The sequence below is a fragment of the Oncorhynchus masou genome, chromosome 9 (assembly GCF_036934945.1).
Source record: "Oncorhynchus masou masou isolate Uvic2021 chromosome 9, UVic_Omas_1.1, whole genome shotgun sequence".
Taxonomy (NCBI): domain Eukaryota; kingdom Metazoa; phylum Chordata; class Actinopteri; order Salmoniformes; family Salmonidae; genus Oncorhynchus; species Oncorhynchus masou.
Window position 1 is genome coordinate 27,904,259 of NC_088220.1, and position 18,099 is coordinate 27,922,357.

Genomic DNA, 18,099 nt, shown 5'->3' on the forward strand with positions numbered 1-18,099 from the left:
GACGAGGATGCTCCTCTCTATCTAACGGTTTCTGAAGAACCATTTCAGCATATTTACTACCGTCCGGTTTCGCGTGTTGTTTTAAAACATAATTATCATTCGTGGTTAAGAAGTAATTCTGCAGGGCGTTTAACCCCACATCAGGATCCTCGGCACTAGCCAACGTAAAACGGGAGCCTAAGGTAGCGGACTCGCTAATTTCAAATTGTATATCTCTCTTTGAAAAAGCAGGGGGCATGGTCATTTACATCTATAATTTCTACAGTCACGCGGTGTAGCTCCATCGGATGTTCTAGAATGATTTCGAAGCTGAAGCTACACGGTGTGACGTCGCCACAAAGCTGCTCTCGGTCTATTCTCTCATTCACGACTAGAATCCCTTTGTCTGTCTTCAGCTCTGTGTACTGAATGCTTTCTCCGGATACGATACGGGCCCGACCCGCTCTGAGCCTTTTCAGATCTAACCCCAGGTCTTGAGCTACGTTACCGATAAGAGAACCTTTCTTCATCTCCTCTGGAATGGAATAGCGGATTTGGCCACTGACAATATGACAGAATGACAGGAGAAAAATCAATACTTGCCACCGCAGTCCACATAAACGCCATCTTACGCATATAGGTTGAAGGAATCCTTCAGAAGCCATATCCAAGAATACAACAAATCCAATAAAAATATTCCTTATACCCGATCCTGAAACGGCGAGTTAAGGGGAGATTAATAAACGAAATATTATCTTAATCCAGGATTTTTTAACCGTTCTATTGTATTTGTAATCATCATGTACCAGAACAAGTGTGTCTCTTCCGCGCCCCACCTCGTATGAAGCGCAGAGCCTCTCCCTCTCCTCTGATAAAGCCCATTGATAGGGGAGGGGACGCCACTGACTGACAACACTGGACAGAAATTATTTCACTGATCAACAGCGGCCCTTAGAGTCCACGACATGAACATCAGATTAAATGTGAACATAAATCGGTTCAGAAAAAATGCAATACTTTACAGCTATACTTTTTCAAATTTATATTCAACCAAGTGCAGAGTGATGTCTAAATAAATCACCGTTCAATTACTATAATATTATGACCAGCAGGGAACATAGTAATCATAAGATACTAAAACATGTCCTATCCTCTCAGTCCTAGAATGGATCGTGCGTAAAAACATGGACATGTGTCCGCCGTCCAAACCATGACTGAAAATACAGTCAAATACCTTTCTAGAAAGTTATTTCGTTCCCATTGCGTAGGCTACACAAGGCTGAGACTCTATAGAAACTTTTCATCAATACACAGCAGTTCAACAATGGATACGTTGTGTGAGAGAGTGGAGCAAACCTCTGTTGCTGACTGGCAGAAGTTGTGCTGTCCACACAGAGTGGTTCTGAAGTTGCATTTTAGCGCCGCAGCTTAACGATTGTAGCGCTTCGTCACATACATTCTAAATAACATTCTACAAACTCAGCAGGCATAGGCCTACTATGATTGTCAAAGCTTTAATAAAAAAGTAGAAGATCACTTGGCCATATAAAGGTCACCGTATATACAGAATAAAGTGCACCTTTGAGAGATGTATTCCATCAAGATGTTGTATATTATTCAACATCAGCTAAACTCACCTCCAGTGGAGAGTCCGGTTCATCCAGGATGTTCTGTTCACTCTGCATCCGCTGCATCGTCCCTGTAGAACTGGGGTCCATTATCAGTACGTTCTGGCTGGAGGGTCTGACGAACTTACAGTCACTCTTTCTGGAGTCAGTCGTCCTGCACACCTCGTAATTGTACACGTGTTGTAGCGTTCCTGTCCCCAAGGTGTCTGCGTAACGCGGTGGATAATACGGAATAACCGGGAGACTGGAATGATAGAGGACGCGAGACTGTCTCCATCTGTATATTTTCACTGATATAATAACCGCTAAACATGTGATGAACAGAAATGAGACTACAGCCAAAGCCAAGACTAAGTAAAAAGTCAGGTTGTCATTGTACTCCTTGTCGTGAGTAAAGTCAATGAACTCCGAGAGCACTTCAGGGAAGCTGTCCGCCACCGCCACGTTAACATTGACTGTAGCTGAACGAGAGGGCTGCCCGTTGTCCTCCACTACAACAGTGAGCCTTTGTTTCACAGCATCTTTATCATTGACTTGACGTATAGTTCTTATTTCTCCATTCTGTAAGCCCACTTCAAACAGCGCCCTGTCTGTCGCTTTCTGCAGTTTATACGAGAGCCAGGCATTCTGTCCAGAGTCGACATCAACAGCCACCACTTTTGTGACAAGATAGCCCACATCTGCTGAACGAGGCACCATTTCAGCCACCAGAGAGCTGCTAGTCTGGACTGGGTACAGAACCTGAGGCCCGTTGTCGTTCTGATCTTGGATTAAGATGGTGACAGTAGCATTACTACTGAGGGGAGGAGAGCCTCCGTCTTGTGCCTTAACCATACATTTAAACTCTTTAATTTGTTCATAATCAAAAGAACGAACCGCATGTAAAACTCCAGTTTCAGAGTTAATAGATATATAAGTAGAGACTGGAGTTCCACTGATCTGCGTGTCCTCCAAGAGGTACGAGATTCTAGCGTTCTGATTCCAGTCAGAGTCCCGCGCGCTGACAGTAAATATGGACATTCCAGGAGAGTTATTCTCTGTGACGTAGGTCGAGTATGAGCGCTGATGAAACAATGGAGCATTGTCATTTACGTCAGATATTCTAAGGTGTAATGTCCTGGTGCTAGAGAGTGGAGGCGAACCAGAATCTGTCGCTGTTATGGTGATGTTGTATTCCGCTGTCGTTTCTCTGTCTAAAGCTACGTCTGAGATCAAATTATAATAACTACTTAACGACGACTGAATTTTAAATGGAAGGTTAGTATTTATAGAGCATGTAATCTGTCCATTTCTCTCTGAATCAGCATCATTAACATTTATAATAGCAATAGTGGTGCCAGGAGGAGCATCTTCAGACACAAGGCTGGAGAAGGACATGACGTTTATAACTGGTGCGTTGTCATTAACATCAACAACTTCAATGACAACTTCACTTGAGTCAGTTAAACCACCTTGATCCTTCACCTCTACCCTGATTTCAAATTTCTTATCTTTCTCGTAATCTATTTCCCCCGCAACTGATATAGTGCCTGTTTTTTCGTCTATATTGAAAATGTCAGCTAAATGTTTTTTGAGGTTGGAGAAAGAATATGCAACAACACCGTTTGATCCACTGTCTGCATCGCTGGCATTTATTGTTGTGATATAGGTCCCTTTTGAAGCGTCTTCCATTACAGAAGCCCTGTAAACTGACTGGTTGAAAACAGGTGCATTGTCATTGGCATCTAGGACAGTGATCTCTATATTTACTGTGCCAGATCTCTGCGGATTTCCACCGTCTACAGCGATTAGTTTTAAAGAGAGACGAGGATGCTCCTCTCTATCTAACGGTTTCTGAAGAACCATTTCAGCATATTTACTACCGTCCGGTTTCGAGTGTTGTTTTAAAACATAATTATCATTCGTGGTTAAGAAGTAATTCTGCAGGGCGTTTAACCCCACATCAGGATCCTCGGCACTAGCCAACGTAAAACGGGAGCCTAAGGTAGCGGACTCGCTAATTTCAAATTGTATATCTCTCTTTGAAAAAGCAGGGGCATGGTCATTTACATCTATAATTTCTACAGTCACGCGGTGTAGCTCCATCGGATGTTCTAGAATGATTTCGAAGCTGAAGCTACACGGTGTGACGTCGCCACAAAGCTGCTCTCGGTCTATTCTCTCACTCACGACTAGAATCCCTTTGTCTGTCTTCAGCTCTGTGTACTGAATGCTTTCTCCGGATACGATACGGGCCCGGCCCGCTCTGAGCCTTTTTAAATCTAACCCCAGGTCTTGAGCTACGTTACCGATAAGAGAACCTTTCTTCATCTCCTCTGGAATGGAATAGCGGATTTGGCCACTGACAATATGACAGAATGACAGGAGAAAAATCAATACTTGCCACCGCAGTCCACATAAACGCCATCTTACGCATATAGGTTGAAGGAATCCTTCAGAAGCCATATCCAAGAATACAACAAATCCAATAAAAATATTCCTTATACCAGATCCTGAAACGGCGAGTTAAGGGGAGATTAATAAACGAAATATTATCTTAATCCAGGATTTTTTAACCGTTCTATTGTATTTGTAATCTTCATGTACCAGAACAAGTGTGTCTCTTCCGCGCCCCACCTCGTATGAAGCGCAGAGCCTCTCCCTCTCCTCTGATAAAGCCCATTGATAGGGGAGGGGATGCCACTGACTGACAACACTGGACAGAAATTATTTCACTGATCAACAGCGGCCCTTAGAGTCCACGACATGAACATCAGATTAAATGTGAACATAAATCGGTTCAGAAAAAATGCAATACTTTACAGCTATACTTTTTCAAATTTATATTCAACCAAGTGCAAAGTGATATCTAAATAAATCACCGTTCAATTACTATAATATTATGACCAGCAGGGAACATAGTAATCATAAGATACTAAAACATGTCCTATCCTCTCAGTCCTAGAATGGATCGTGCGTAAAAACATGGACATGTGTCCGCCGTCCAAACCATGACTGAAAATACAGTCAAATACCTTTCTAGAGAGTTATTTCGTTCCCATTGCGTAGGCTACACAAGGCTGAGACTCTATAGAAACGTTTCATCAATACACAGCAGTTCAAAAATGGATACGTTGTGTGAGAGAGTGGAGCAAACCTCTGTTGCTGACTGGCAGAAGTTGTGCTGTCCACACAGAGTGGTTCTGAAGTTGCATTTTAGCGCCGCAGCTTAACGATTGTAGCGCTTCGTCACATACATTCTAAATAACATTCTACAAACTCAGCAGGCATAGGCCTACTATGATTGTCAAAGCTTTAATAAAAAAGTAGAAGATCACTTGGCCATATAAAGGTCACCGTATATACAGAATAAAGTGCACCTTTGAGAGATGTATTCCATCAAGATGGTGTATATTATTCAACATCAGCTAAACTCACCTCCAGTGGAGAGTCCGGTTCATCCAGGATGTTCTGTTCACTCTGCATCCGCTGCATCGTCCCTGTAGAACTGGGGTCCATTATCAGTACGTTCTGGCTGGAGGGTCTGACGAACTTACAGTCACTCTTTCTGGAGTCAGTCGTCCTGCACACCTCGTAATTGTACACGTGCTGCAGAGTTCCTGTCCCCAAGGTGTCTGCGTAACGCGGTGGATAATACGGAATAACCGGGAGACTGGAATGATAGAGGACGCGAGACTGTCTCCATCTATATATTTTCACTGATATAATAACCGCTAAACATGTGATGAACAGAAATGAGACTACAGCCAAAGCCAAAACTAAGTAAAAAGTCAGGTTGTCATTGTACTCCTTGTCGTGCGTAAAGTCAGTGAACTCCGAGAGCACTTCAGGGAAGCTGTCCGCCACCGCCACGTTAACATTGACTGTAGCTGAACGAGAGGGCTGTCCGTTGTCCTCCACTACAACAGTGAGCCTTTGTTTCACAGCATCTTTATCAGTGACTTGGCGTATAGTTCTTATTTCTCCATTCTGTAAGCCCACTTCAAACAGCGCCCTGTCTGTCGCTTTCTGCAGCTTATACGAGAGCCAGGCATTCTGTCCAGAGTCCACATCAACAGCCACCACTTTAGCGACAAGATAGCCCACATCTGCTGAACGAGGCACCATTTCAGCAACTAGAGAGCTGCTTGTCTGTACTGGGTACAGAACCTGAGGCGCGTTGTCGTTCTGATCTTGTATGAAGATGTTGACACTCACATTACTACTGAGGGGAGGAGAGCCTCCGTCTTGTGCCTTAACCACAAGTTTAAACTCTTTAATTTGTTCATAATCAAAGGAACGAACCGCATGTAAAACTCCAGTTTCAGAGTTAATAGATATATAAGTAGAGACTGGAGTTCCACTGATCTGCGTGTCCTCCAAGAGGTACGAGATTCTAGCGTTCTGATTCCAGTCAGAGTCCCGCGCGCTGACAGTAAATATGGACATTCCAGGAGAGTTATTCTCTGTGACGTAAGTCGAGTATGAGCGCAGATGAAACAATGGAGCATTGTCATTTACGTCAGAGATTCTAAGGTGTAATGTCCTCGTGCTGGAGAGTGGAGGCGAACCAGAATCTGTCGCTGTTATGGTGATGTTGTATTCCGGTTTCGTTTCTCTGTCAAAAGCTCCATCTGAGATCAAAGTATAATAACTACTTAACGAAGATTGGATCTTAAACGGGAGGTTAGTATTTAAAGAGCAGGTAATCTGTCCGTTTCTCTCTGAATCAGCGTCTTTAACATTTATAATAGCGATCGTGGTACCAATAGCAGCATCTTCACACACAGGGCTGGAAAAAGACATGATGTTGATAACAGGCGCATTGTCATTTTTGTCAATAATTTCAATGACAACTTTACTGGTGTCTGTTAAACCTCCTTGGTCTTTAGCCTCAACTCTAACCTCGTATTTTTTATCTTTCTCGTAATCTATTTCCCCCGCAACTGATATTGTGCCTGTTGTTTCGTCTATGTTGAAAATGTCAGCTAAATGTTTTTTGAGGTTGGAGAAGGAATAGGAGACGGCGCCGTTTGATCCGTTATCTGCATCGCTGGCATTTACGGTGGCAATATATGTGCCTTTCGGTGCGTTTTCCATCACAGTAGCTCTGTACACTGACTGGTTAAATACAGGCGCATTGTCATTGACATCTAGGACAGTGATCTCTATATTTACTGTGCCAGATCTCTGCGGATTTCCACCGTCTACAGCGATTAGCTTTAACGAGAGACGAGGATGCTCCTCTCTATCTAACGGTTTCTGGAGGACCATCTCAGCATATTTACTGCCGTCTGGATTCGTATGTTGCTTTAGAATGAAATTATCATTGGGAGTTAAATCATAACTCTGCAGGGCGTTGAGCCCTACGTCGGGATCTTCTGCACTCGCCAACGTAAAACGAGAGCCCAAGGTAGCAGACTCGCTAATTTCAAATGTAATATCTTTCTTTGTAAAATCAGGGGCATGGTCATTTATATCCAGAATCTCCACAGTAATACGATGTAGTTCGATAGGGTTTTCTAGAAGGATTTCGAATCTGAAACTACACGGCGTCACATCGCCACAAAGCTGCTCTCGGTCTATTCTCTCACTCACGACTAGAATCCCTTTGTCTGTCTTCAGCTCCGTGTACTGAATGCTTTCTCCGGTCACGATACGGGCCCGACCCGCTCTGAGCCTTTTCATATCTAACCCCAGGTCTTGAGCTACGTTACCGATAAGAGAACCTTTCTTCATCTCCTCCGGAATGGAATAGCGGATTTGGCCACTGACAATATGACTGAAATACAGGAGGAAAAGCAGTACTTGCCACCGCAGTCCACAGCACAAACGCCATCTTACGCATTTAGGTTGAAGGAATCCTTCAGATGACATAGCCAACAAAGAATAAAATCCAACACGAAAATTCCTTAGACCTTATCCTCAGAGACGACAAGCGAAGAGGAAACTGATAGTGGAAGTGTTATTTTAATAGAGTCTATTAACTGCCTCCTTCACGTATCCGTTTGAGCGAGTGTCTCTCTCTCGCGCCCCGCAAGCTATTAAAAGCAAAGAGTCTCTCCCTCTCCTCTGGCAGAGCGCAGTAATCGGGGAGGGGAGTCTACTGACTGACAACACTGGATATAAATTATTTCACTGATCAACAGCGGCCCTTAGAGTCCAAAACACGAACACCATATTATAGTTGAATTAATAAAAACGTAGACATTATTAATCACTTCACAGCACTACTTTCCTTCCAACATTTTTCAAATAGCTAGTTAAAAACAGTGCTTGGTGCAATCTCAATAAATTCAGTCACTGTAATACAATGACAAGGCAAATAGCAACAATATGATACTAAAACATGCCACACTATCCTCTCAGTCACAATATGGAACACATGAAACAACATTTCCATGGATCCGCCTTCCAACCCATTATTGAACCACAGAGTAAAAAAGGTATGTTGAGCTATATTTGACATATGACAAGCAGTCAACACTGGTTAAGTGACTATTTAGTAATTTCATAGTCACTTTATCAAACCACAACGGTTGGCACAAGGGAGCAGTATGAGAGAGCAAAGCAGAACTCTGCTTCTATCATGACATAAGTAGCGCTGTCCACACAGTGGTGCTGAAATACCACACTACCTCGTTTCTATTGTAGCACTTAGATTAAAAACAACTCAGCAGGCATACTATAAAAAAACAAATAATCCGAAAAACGTGGAGTAATTTCCACTATAGTAGAACGTAATATGTTAACGTCAAAACCTCAATCTGAAAACTCAGCTGACAATATAAAAGCCAAAGCTGTGTAAAATGTGTAACTGCTGATTTAACTATGCGGTTGACTAGAGAAATACTGAGTACATAAACCTTTCCGCACTATAACAAAAACAAAGGACAAATGATTTATTAATAAGAGCAGTATTTCAACCAACTGAGCAATATAATGTAAGATCCAATAAACTCACCTCTAGTGGCGAGTCTGGTTCATCCAGGATGTTATTTTCACTCTGCATCCGCTGCATCGTCCCTGTACAACTGGGGTCCTTTATCATTACGTTCTGACTACAGGGTCTGACGAACTTACAGTCACTCTTTCTGGAGTCAGTCGTACTGCACACCTCGTAATTGTACACGTGCTGTAGAGTTCCTGTCCCCAAAGTGTCTGCGTAACGCGGTGGATAATACGGAATAACCGGGAGACTGGAATGATAGAGGACGCGAGACTGTCTCCATCTGTATATTTTCACTGATATAATAACCACTAAACATGTGATGAACAGAAATGAGACTACAGCCAAAGCCAAGACTAAGTAAAAAGTCAGGTTGTCATTGTACTCCTTGTCGTGCGTAAAGTCAGTGAACTCCGAGAGCACTTCAGGGAAGCTGTCCGCCACCGCCACGTTAACATTGACTGTAGCTGAACGAGAGGGCTGTCCGTTGTCCTCCACTACAACAGTGAGCCTTTGTTTCACAGGATCTTTATCAGTGACTTGGCGTACAGTTCTTATTTCTCCATTCTGTAAGCCCACTTCAAACAGCGCCCTGTCTGTCGCTTTCTGCAGTTTATACGAGAGCCAGGCATTCTGTCCAGAGTCCACATCAACAGCCACCACTTTAGTGACAAGATATCCCACATCTGCTGAACGAGGCACCATTTCAGTAACCATTGAGCTGCTAGTCTGGACTGGGTACAGAACCTGAGGCGCGTTGTCATTCTGGTCCTGAATCATTAATTTCACAGTCACATTGCTACTGAGAGGAGGAGAGCCTCCGTCTTGCGCCATAACCACGAGTGTAAGCTCTTTGATTTGTTCGTAATCAAAGGAGCGTACCGCGTGTATAACCCCACTCTCTGCATTTACCGAAACATAAGAAGCAACAGGAGTCCCGTTGACGTCAGTATCCTCCAGAATGTAGTAAATACGGGAATTTTGATTGGAGTCGGTGTCTTTAGCTCTAACAGTAACTATAGAGACGCCTGGAGAGTTATTCTCTGCGATATAAGAGTTGTACACGCCGCGTGGAAACACTGGGGCATTGTCGTTGACATCTGACACCTTCAGGTGAAATGTTCTCTTACTTGAGAGAGGAGGCGACCCTGCGTCCGTGGCGACTACAGTTATGTTATGTTCTGACACGCTCTCGCGGTCTAAAACAGCATCGGTTACCAAGGTGTAGTAATTTCTTAAATTAGATTTTATCTTAAAGGGGATGTTTTGGTCTAGGCTACAGCTCACATGTCCGTTTTCACCTGAATCAAGGTCTTTAACGTTGATGATACCGATGGTTGTACCCGGAGGAGAGTCTTCAGAAATCGGACTCGTGAATGACATGACGCTTATAACAGGCTCATTATCGTTTTTGTCAATGACCTCAACAATAACTTTACTCGAATCCGTTAAGCCTCCATGGTCCTTTGCTTCAATTCTCAGTTCAAACCTTTTCTCTTTTTCGTAATCAATCAACCCTGAAACGGATATTCTGCCTGTGGTTTCATTGATAGTCAACACATCAGCAAGACCACCATTCATGTCTGAAATAGAGTATACAATAAAACTATTCGTCCCGCTGTCGGCATCACTGGCATTTACGATGGTAATATATGTGCCTTTCGGTGCGTTTTCCATCACAGTAGCCATGTACACTGACTGGTTAAACACAGGCGCATTGTCATTGGCATCTAGGACAGTGATCTCTATATTTACTGTGCCAGATCTCTGTGGATTTCCACCGTCTACAGCGATTAGCTTTAAAGAGAGACGAGGATGCTTTTCTCTATCTAATGGTTGCTGGAGGACCATCTCAGCATATTTTCTTCCATCGGCATTTGGATGTTGTTTTAGAATGAAATTATCGTTTGAACTTAAAACGTACTCCTGTAGGCCATTCGATCCTACATCAGAGTCCTCTGCACTGGCTAACGCAAAACGCGCACCAATAACAGCGGATTCACTGATTTCTAAATGTATATTATTTTTCTTAAATATTGGAGAATTATCGTTAATGTCCAGGATTTCTATTGTAACTTGATGAAGCTCCATTGGATTTTCTAGAATAATTTCGAAGCTGAAGCTACACGGTGTGACGTCACCACAAAGCTGCTCTCGGTCTATTCTCTCACTCACGACTAGAACCCCTTTGTCTGTCTTCAGCTCTGTGTACTGAATGCTTTCTCCCGTCACGATACGGGCCCGACCCGCTCTGAGCCTTTTCAGATCTAACCCCAGGTCTTGAGCTACGTTACCGATAAGAGAACCTTTCTTCATCTCCTCCGGAATGGAATAGCGGATTTGGCCACTGACAATATGACTGAAATATAGGAGGAAAATCAGTACTTGCCACGGCAGTCCACAGCACAAACGCCATCTTACGTATTTAGGTTGAAGGAATCCTTCCAATGCCATAGCCAACAAATAATAGATCCAACAGAAATATTCCTTTTATCCTCAACAAATAGAAGAGCGATATTTTACTTATATTTAAATCCAGGCTATTTTCACCGTCTTCTTTCGATATCTGTAAAGACCAGAGCGAGTGTCTCTCTGTCGCACCCCACCTCATGTGAAGCGCAGAGTCTCTCCCTCTCCTCTGGGCAGAGCGCAGTGATAGGGGAGGGGACTCTTCAGACTGACAACACTGGACAGAAATTATTTCACTGATCAACAGCGGCTCTCAGAGTCCAAAAAATGAACACACATTATATTTGAATCTGTAGAAACGTAGAAAATATTAAACAATTTACAGCACTAATTTGTTCTCAAAATATTTCAAATAGCTAGTTGAACACGGTGCTAGGTGAAATCTAAATAAATTAAACGTTAAATGACTATAATACTTGGACCAGTAAGGCAAATAGCAAGAATTTGACACTAAATCATGCTATACTATCCTCTTAGCAATAGATTCGAACGTGCCTAAAAACATTTCCGTGGATCCGCCATCCAATGCATTATTGAACAACATATTCCGTACGAAAGTGGGTTGGTTATTGACAAGCAGTTAAGATTGCTCAAGGGACTCCATAGCGACTCTTTGACATAACACTGCCGTTGGAACAAGGGAGAGCAGACCTATGATTCTATCAGGACAGAAGTGGCGCTGTCCACAGAGAGTGTTGCTGAAATGGCCACACAACCAACATTGCTGCTATTGTGATGAAAACAAATCGGTAGGTATACTATAAAAGCCCAAACTAACCAATAGACAAGTCATCGATTCTATTGTAGCTATTAGTTTGCTAACGTCGAAACCTCAGAATAAAAACTCAAGTGGCAATGGAATTCTATAAAAGCCCAATCTAACCACAACAATACTTAACAGCTGGTTTGAATGAATACTGTTAACTGCAGAAATATTAAGAAGCCACAATCGGTAAAATGGTTACAAAGGACACTTTAAAAAAGTATTGAAAATATATATTCCAACCCAATGAGCCATACTGTTTAAACTCCAACACACTCACCTCTATTGGGGAGTCTGTTTCATCCAGGATGTTATTTTCACTCTGTATCCGCTGCATCGTCCCTGTAGAACTGGGGTCCATTATCAGTACGTTCTGACTACAGGGTCTGACGAACTTACAGTCACTCTTTCTGGAGTCAGTCGTCCCGCACACCTCGTAATTGTACACGTGCTGAAGAGTTCCTGTCCCCAAGGTGTCTGCGTAACGCGGTGGATAATACGGAATAACCGGGAGACTGGAATGATAAAGGACGCGAGACTGTCTCCATCTGTATATTTTCACTGATATAATAACCACTAAACATGTGATGAACAGAAATGAGACTACAGCCAAAGCCAAGACTAAGTAAAAAGTCAGGTTGTCATTGTACTCCTTGTCGTGCGTAAAGTCAGTGAACTCCGAGAGCACTTCAGGGAAGCTGTCCGCCACCGCCACGTTAACATTGACTGTAGCTGAACGAGAGGGCTGCCCGTTGTCCTCCACTACAACAGTGAGCCTTTGTTTCACAGCATCTTTATCAGTGACTTGGCGTACAGTTCTTATTTCTCCATTCTGTAACCCCACTTCAAACAGCGCCCTGTCTGTCGCTTTCTGCAGTTTATACGAGAGCCAGGCATTCTGTCCAGAGTCTACATCAACAGCCACCACTTTAGTGACAAGATAGCCCACATCTGCTGAACGAGGCACCATTTCAGCAACTAGAGAGCTGCTAGTCTGTACTGGGTACAGAACCTGAGGCGCGTTGTCGTTCTGATCTTGTATGAAGATGTTGACACTCACATTACTACTGAGGGGAGGAGAGCCTCCGTCTTGCGCCTTAACCACAAGTTTAAACTCTTTAATTTGTTCATAATCAAAGGAACGAACCGCATGTAAAACTCCAGTTTCAGAGTTAATAGATATATAAGTAGAGACTGGAGTTCCACTGATCTGCGTGTCTTCCAAAAGGTACGAGATTCTAGCGTTCTGATTCCAGTCAGAGTCCCGCGCGCTGACAGTAAATATGGACATTCCAGGAGAGTTATTCTCTGTGACGTAAGTCGAGTATGAGCCCTGATGAAACAATGGAGCATTGTCATTTACGTCTGAGAATCTAAGGTGTAATGTCCTGGTGCTAGAGAGTGGAGGCGAACCAGAATCTGTCGCTGTTATGGTTATGTTGTATTCCGGTGTCGTTTCCCGGTCAAAAGTTAAATCAGTGATCAAATTGTAATAATTTGTCATAGATAATTTGATTTTAAATGGGAGGTTCGTATCTATAGAGCATGTAACCTGACCATTCCTCTCAGAATCGACGTCTTTGACATTGATTATCGCAATGGTTGTTCCCAGAGGAGCATCTTCAGACACAGGGCTGGAGAAAGACATGACGTTTATAACAGGTGCATTGTCATTTATGTCAACTATTTCTATGACAACTTTACCGAGGTCTGTTAAACCACCTTGGTCTTTTGCCTCAACTCTAATTTCATATTTCTTGTCTTTTTCAAAATCTATTTGTCCAGCTACAGATATTTTGCCAGTTGTCCTGTCAATTTCAAATATATCTGCTAAGTTCCCTTTTAAGTTAGAAAATGAATAAGTAACTAACCTATTCGAACCACTGTCTGCATCGCTGGCATTTAAGGTTGTGATAACGGTGCCTTTCTGTGCGTTTTCCATCACAGTAGCTCTGTACACTGACTGGTTAAACACTGGCGCATTGTCATTGGCATCTAGGACAGTGATCTCTATATTTACTGTGCCAGATCTCTGCGGATTTCCACCGTCTTCAGCGATTAGCTTTAGAGAGAGACGAGGACGCTCCTCTCTATCTAACGGTTTCTGTAAAATCATTTCGGCAAACCTTCTACCATCAGGATTCGCATGCTGTTTCAGAATAAAATTGTCATTCGTGGTTAAAACATAATTCTGTAGACCGTTAACTCCTACGTCATGATCCTCAGCACTCTCCAACACAAAACGAGATCCTAGAGTGGCGGATTCACTGATTTCAAATTTGATGTGATTATTCGGAAAAATAGGGGCATGATCATTTACATCCAATATTTCCACAGTAACATGATGGAGCTCCATTGGCGTTTCCAGTATAATTTCGAAGTTGAAGCTACACGGTGTGATGTCACCACAAAGCTGCTCTCGGTCTATTCTCTCACTCACGACTAGAATCCCTTTGTCTGTCTTCAGCTCTGTGTACTGAATGCTTTCTCCTGTCACGATACGGGCCCGACCCGCTCTGAGCCTTTTCATATCTAATCCCAGGTCTTGAGCTACGTTACCGATAAGAGAACCTTTCTTCATCTCCTCTGGAATGGAATAGCGGATTTGGCCACTGACAATATGACTGAAATACAGGAGGAAAATCAGTACTTGCCACGGCAGTCCACAGCACAAACGCCATCTTAGGCATTTAGGTTGAAGGGATCCTTCCAATGCCATAGCCAACGGATAATACACCAGACACGAGTGTTCCTTATACCGCATCCACAGAAACGATGATCAAATAGAAGAGTGTTTGTTGACTTTTTATTTTAATCCAGCCTATTTCAAAAGTCCCCTACGTGTATCTATAGATCAGAGCAAATGTCTCTCTGTCGCGCCCCGCCTCGAATGAAGCGCAGTATCTCCCTGTCCTCAAGTAAAGCGCAGTAATAGGGATGGGACTCTACTGACTGACAACAGTGGACAGAAATTATTTTGTTGATCAACAGCGGCCCTTAGAGTCCAAAACACCAGATAACATGAACAATTTAGAACTGTGTAGAAATGATTAAATACTTTACAGCACTACTTGTTTTACAAATAGGTAGTTAAACACCGTGCGAGGTGCAACATATTTGAATACAACTTTCATGTAGTAAAATACTTTGACCAGCGGGGAAAATAGTATGATTTGATACTGAAACATGTCACCCCCCCCCCCCCATAAAAAAACATTCCGTGCATTAAAAACATTCACATGAGTCCGCTACTTAAGTCATTAATAAACAATACAATGAGACAGCCGAGTTATTTTCTTGCGATCAACACGGATCCAAGTCATTCTATGGGCACTCTACAGCAAAGTACATGTTGATCGAGCAGGACAAGGGATAGCACACTGTGTGAGAGAGCGGAGAAACCCCCTCCACACCCCCACAGAAGTGGCGCTGTCCAACTCGAGTGATGCTGAAATGAACTTACCACATGCAGTGTTACTGAGTACAATGTCACCTTCTACAAACATAGACAGCGTGCAAACTATAAAAGTCAAAACTAACCAAAAATTATTTAAGCGTATAATGTTGAACAAAGAGATATGGCATTACGTAACCTAAAGGCCGGAGAGCACAATAGCTAATTTGGTTAAAAAGGACATGTTGGAGAGATGAATTGCGACACAAGGTACTGTACTATTTAAACTCACCTCTATTGGGGAGTCTGGTTCATCCAGGATGTTCTGTTCACTCTGCATCCGCTGCATCGTCCCTGTAGAACTGGGGTCCATTATCAGTACGTTCTGACTACAGGGTCTGACGAACTTACAGTCACTCTTTCTGGAGTCAGTCGTCCTGCACACCTCGTAATTGTACACGTGCTGCAGAGTTCCTGTCCCCAAGGTGTCTGCGTAACGCGGTGGATAATACGGAATAACCGGGAGACTGGAATGATAGAGGACGCGAGACTGTCTCCATCTGTATATTTTCACTGATATAATAACCACTAAACATGTGATGAACAGAAATGAGACTACAGCCAAAGCCAAGACTAAGTAAAAAGTCAGGTTGTCATTGTACTCCTTGTCGTGCGTAAAGTCAGTGAACTCCGAGAGCACTTCAGGGAAGCTGTCCGCCACCGCCACGTTAACATTGACTGTAGCTGAACGAGAGGGCTGCCCGTTGTCCTCCACTACAACAGTGAGCCTTTGTTTCACAGCATCTTTATCATTGACTTGGCGTATAGTTCTTATTTCTCCATTCTGTAAGCCCACTTCAAACAGCGCCCTGTCTGTCGCTTTCTGCAGTTTATACGAGAGCCAGGCATTCTGTCCAGAGTCCACATCAACAGCCACCACTTTAGTGACAAGATATCCCACATCTGCTGAACGAGGCACCATTTCAGCCACCAGAGAGCTGCTAGTCTGGACTGGATACAGAACCTGAGGCGAGTTGTCATTCTGGTCCTTGATCATTATTTTCACAGTCACATTGCTACTGAGAGGAGGAGAGCCTCCATCCTGCGCTTTAACAACCACTGTAAATTGATTGATTTGTTCATAATCAAAGGAACGAACCGCATGTACAACTCCAGTTTCAGAGTTAATAGATATATAAGTAGAGACTGGAGTTCCACTGATCTGCGTGTCCTCCAAGAGGTACGAGATTCTAGCGTTCTGATTCCAGTCAGAGTCCCGCGCGCTGACAGTAAATATGGACATTCCAGGAGAGTTATTCTCTGTGACGTAAGTCGAGTATGAGCGTTGATGAAACAATGGAGCATTGTCATTTACGTCAGAGATTCTAAGGTGTAATGTGCTGGTGCTAGAGAGTGGAGGCGAACCAGAATCTGTCGCTGTTATGGTGATGTTGTATTCCGGTGTCGTTTCTCTGTCTAAAGCTATGTCTGTCATTAAATTATAATAATACTTTAAGACGACTGAATTTTAAATGGGAGGTTAGTATTTATAGAGCATGTAATCTGTCCGTTTCTCCAGAATCAGCATCTTTAACATTTATTATAGCAATAGTTGTGCCAGGAGGAGCATCTTCAGACACAAGGCTGGAGAAGGACATGACGTTTATAACTGGTGCGTTGTCATTCACGTCTAGAACCTCAATAACAACTTTACTGGAGTCTGTTAAACCACCCTGATCCTTTGCCTCTACCCTGATTTCATATTTATTATCTTTCTCATAATCTATCTGACCGGAAACAGAAATGGTCCCAGTCGCCATATCAATGTTAAATATGTCAACTGTATTCCCTTTCAATTTCGACAAATAGTACGATATTTGTCCATTTGATCCACTGTCTGCATCGCTGGCATTTAAGGTTGTGATAAAGGTGCCTTTCTGTGCGTTTTCCATCACAGAAGCCCTGTACACTGACTGGTTAAACACAGGCGCATTGTCATTGGCATCTAGGACAGTGATCTCTATATTTACTGTGCCAGATCTCTGCGGATTTCCACCATCTACAGCCAAGAGCTTTACAGAGAGACGAGGGTGCTCCTCCCTGTCTAACGATTTCTGGAGGACCATCTCAGCATATTTACTACCGTCCGGATTCGCATGTTGTTTCAGAATGAAATTATAATTTGGGGTTAAAATATAATTCTGAAGGGCGTTGAGGCCTACATCGGGATCCACTGCACTCTCTAGCAGAAATCGCGCACCAACATTCGCCGATTCACTGATTTCAAATTGTATATCTTGTATTGGAAAAGAAGGAGCATGGTCATTTACATCCAATACTTCTACAGTCACGCGATGAAGCTCCATTGGATTTTCTAGAATAATTTCGAAGTTGAAGCTACACGGTGTGACGTCGCCACAAAGCTGCTCTCGGTCTATTCTCTCACTCACGACTAGAATCCCTTTGTCTGTCTTCAGCTCTGTGTACTGAATGCTTTCTCCGGTCACGATACGGGCCCGGCCCGCTCTGAGCCTTTTCATATCTAACCCCAGGTCTTGAGCTACGTTACCGATAAGAGAACCTTTCTTCATCTCCTCTGGAATGGAATAGCGGATTTGGCCACTGACAATATGACTGAAATACAGGAGGAAAAGCAGTACTTGCCACCGCAGTCCACAACACAAACGCCATCTTATACATTTAGGCTGAAGGAATCCTTCCAATGCCATAGCCAACAACGAAGAAATCCAATATCCAATATTCCGTATAATGGGTTCTCAGATCCCGCCAACAAACAGAAGAGTAATATTCAAAGTATTATTTCAATACAGGCTATTTTCGTGTCCCCTTCATTTATCGGTAACATGTATGGATCAGAGCGATGGTGTCTCTGTCTCGCCCCGCCTCATATGAAGCGCAGTCTCTCCCTCTCCTCTGT

General features: G+C 43.1%; 4 protein-coding genes across 8 annotated transcripts in view; all 4 read right to left on the reverse strand.

Moving 5' to 3' along the window:
• Positions 1 to 18,099, reverse strand: part of LOC135545777 (protocadherin gamma-A11-like) — a 236,390-nt gene that overhangs the window by 92,370 nt on the left and 125,921 nt on the right. For 2 of the 5 annotated variants that reach the window (XM_064973647.1, XM_064973646.1), the window contains exon 1: positions 12,048 to 14,633. The exons of 2 other annotated variants lie outside the window; for them this stretch is intronic. In XM_064973647.1, coding sequence (XP_064829719.1) covers positions 12,048 to 14,531 — 2,484 coding nt within the window. In that variant the 5' untranslated portion in view covers positions 14,532 to 14,633. Of the gene's footprint in view, positions 1 to 1,616; positions 3,941 to 12,047; positions 14,634 to 18,099 lie in introns of those variants that run through there. One more of the 5 variants, XM_064973658.1, reaches the window with a different exon arrangement.
• Positions 4,088 to 7,601, reverse strand: LOC135545354 (protocadherin gamma-A8-like). Its single transcript, XM_064972967.1, has 3 exons — positions 7,081 to 7,601; positions 5,025 to 5,793; positions 4,088 to 4,099 (listed from the first exon to the last, which is right to left on the reverse strand). Exons 1-3 carry the CDS (start codon positions 7,461 to 7,463, stop codon positions 4,088 to 4,090), a joined length of 1,164 nt encoding a protein of 387 aa, XP_064829039.1. The 5' UTR covers positions 7,464 to 7,601.
• Positions 8,260 to 11,280, reverse strand: LOC135545355 (protocadherin gamma-A11-like). The gene is made up of 2 exons (XM_064972968.1): positions 8,551 to 11,280; positions 8,260 to 8,271 (listed from the first exon to the last, which is right to left on the reverse strand). Exons 1-2 carry the CDS (start codon positions 10,987 to 10,989, stop codon positions 8,260 to 8,262), a joined length of 2,451 nt encoding a protein of 816 aa, XP_064829040.1. The 5' UTR covers positions 10,990 to 11,280.
• Positions 14,752 to 18,066, reverse strand: LOC135545356 (protocadherin beta-4-like). The gene is made up of 3 exons (XM_064972969.1): positions 17,492 to 18,066; positions 15,454 to 16,209; positions 14,752 to 14,763 (listed from the first exon to the last, which is right to left on the reverse strand). The coding sequence occupies exons 1-3, from the start codon at positions 17,888 to 17,890 to the stop codon at positions 14,752 to 14,754; spliced, it is 1,167 nt and encodes a 388-aa protein (XP_064829041.1). The 5' UTR covers positions 17,891 to 18,066.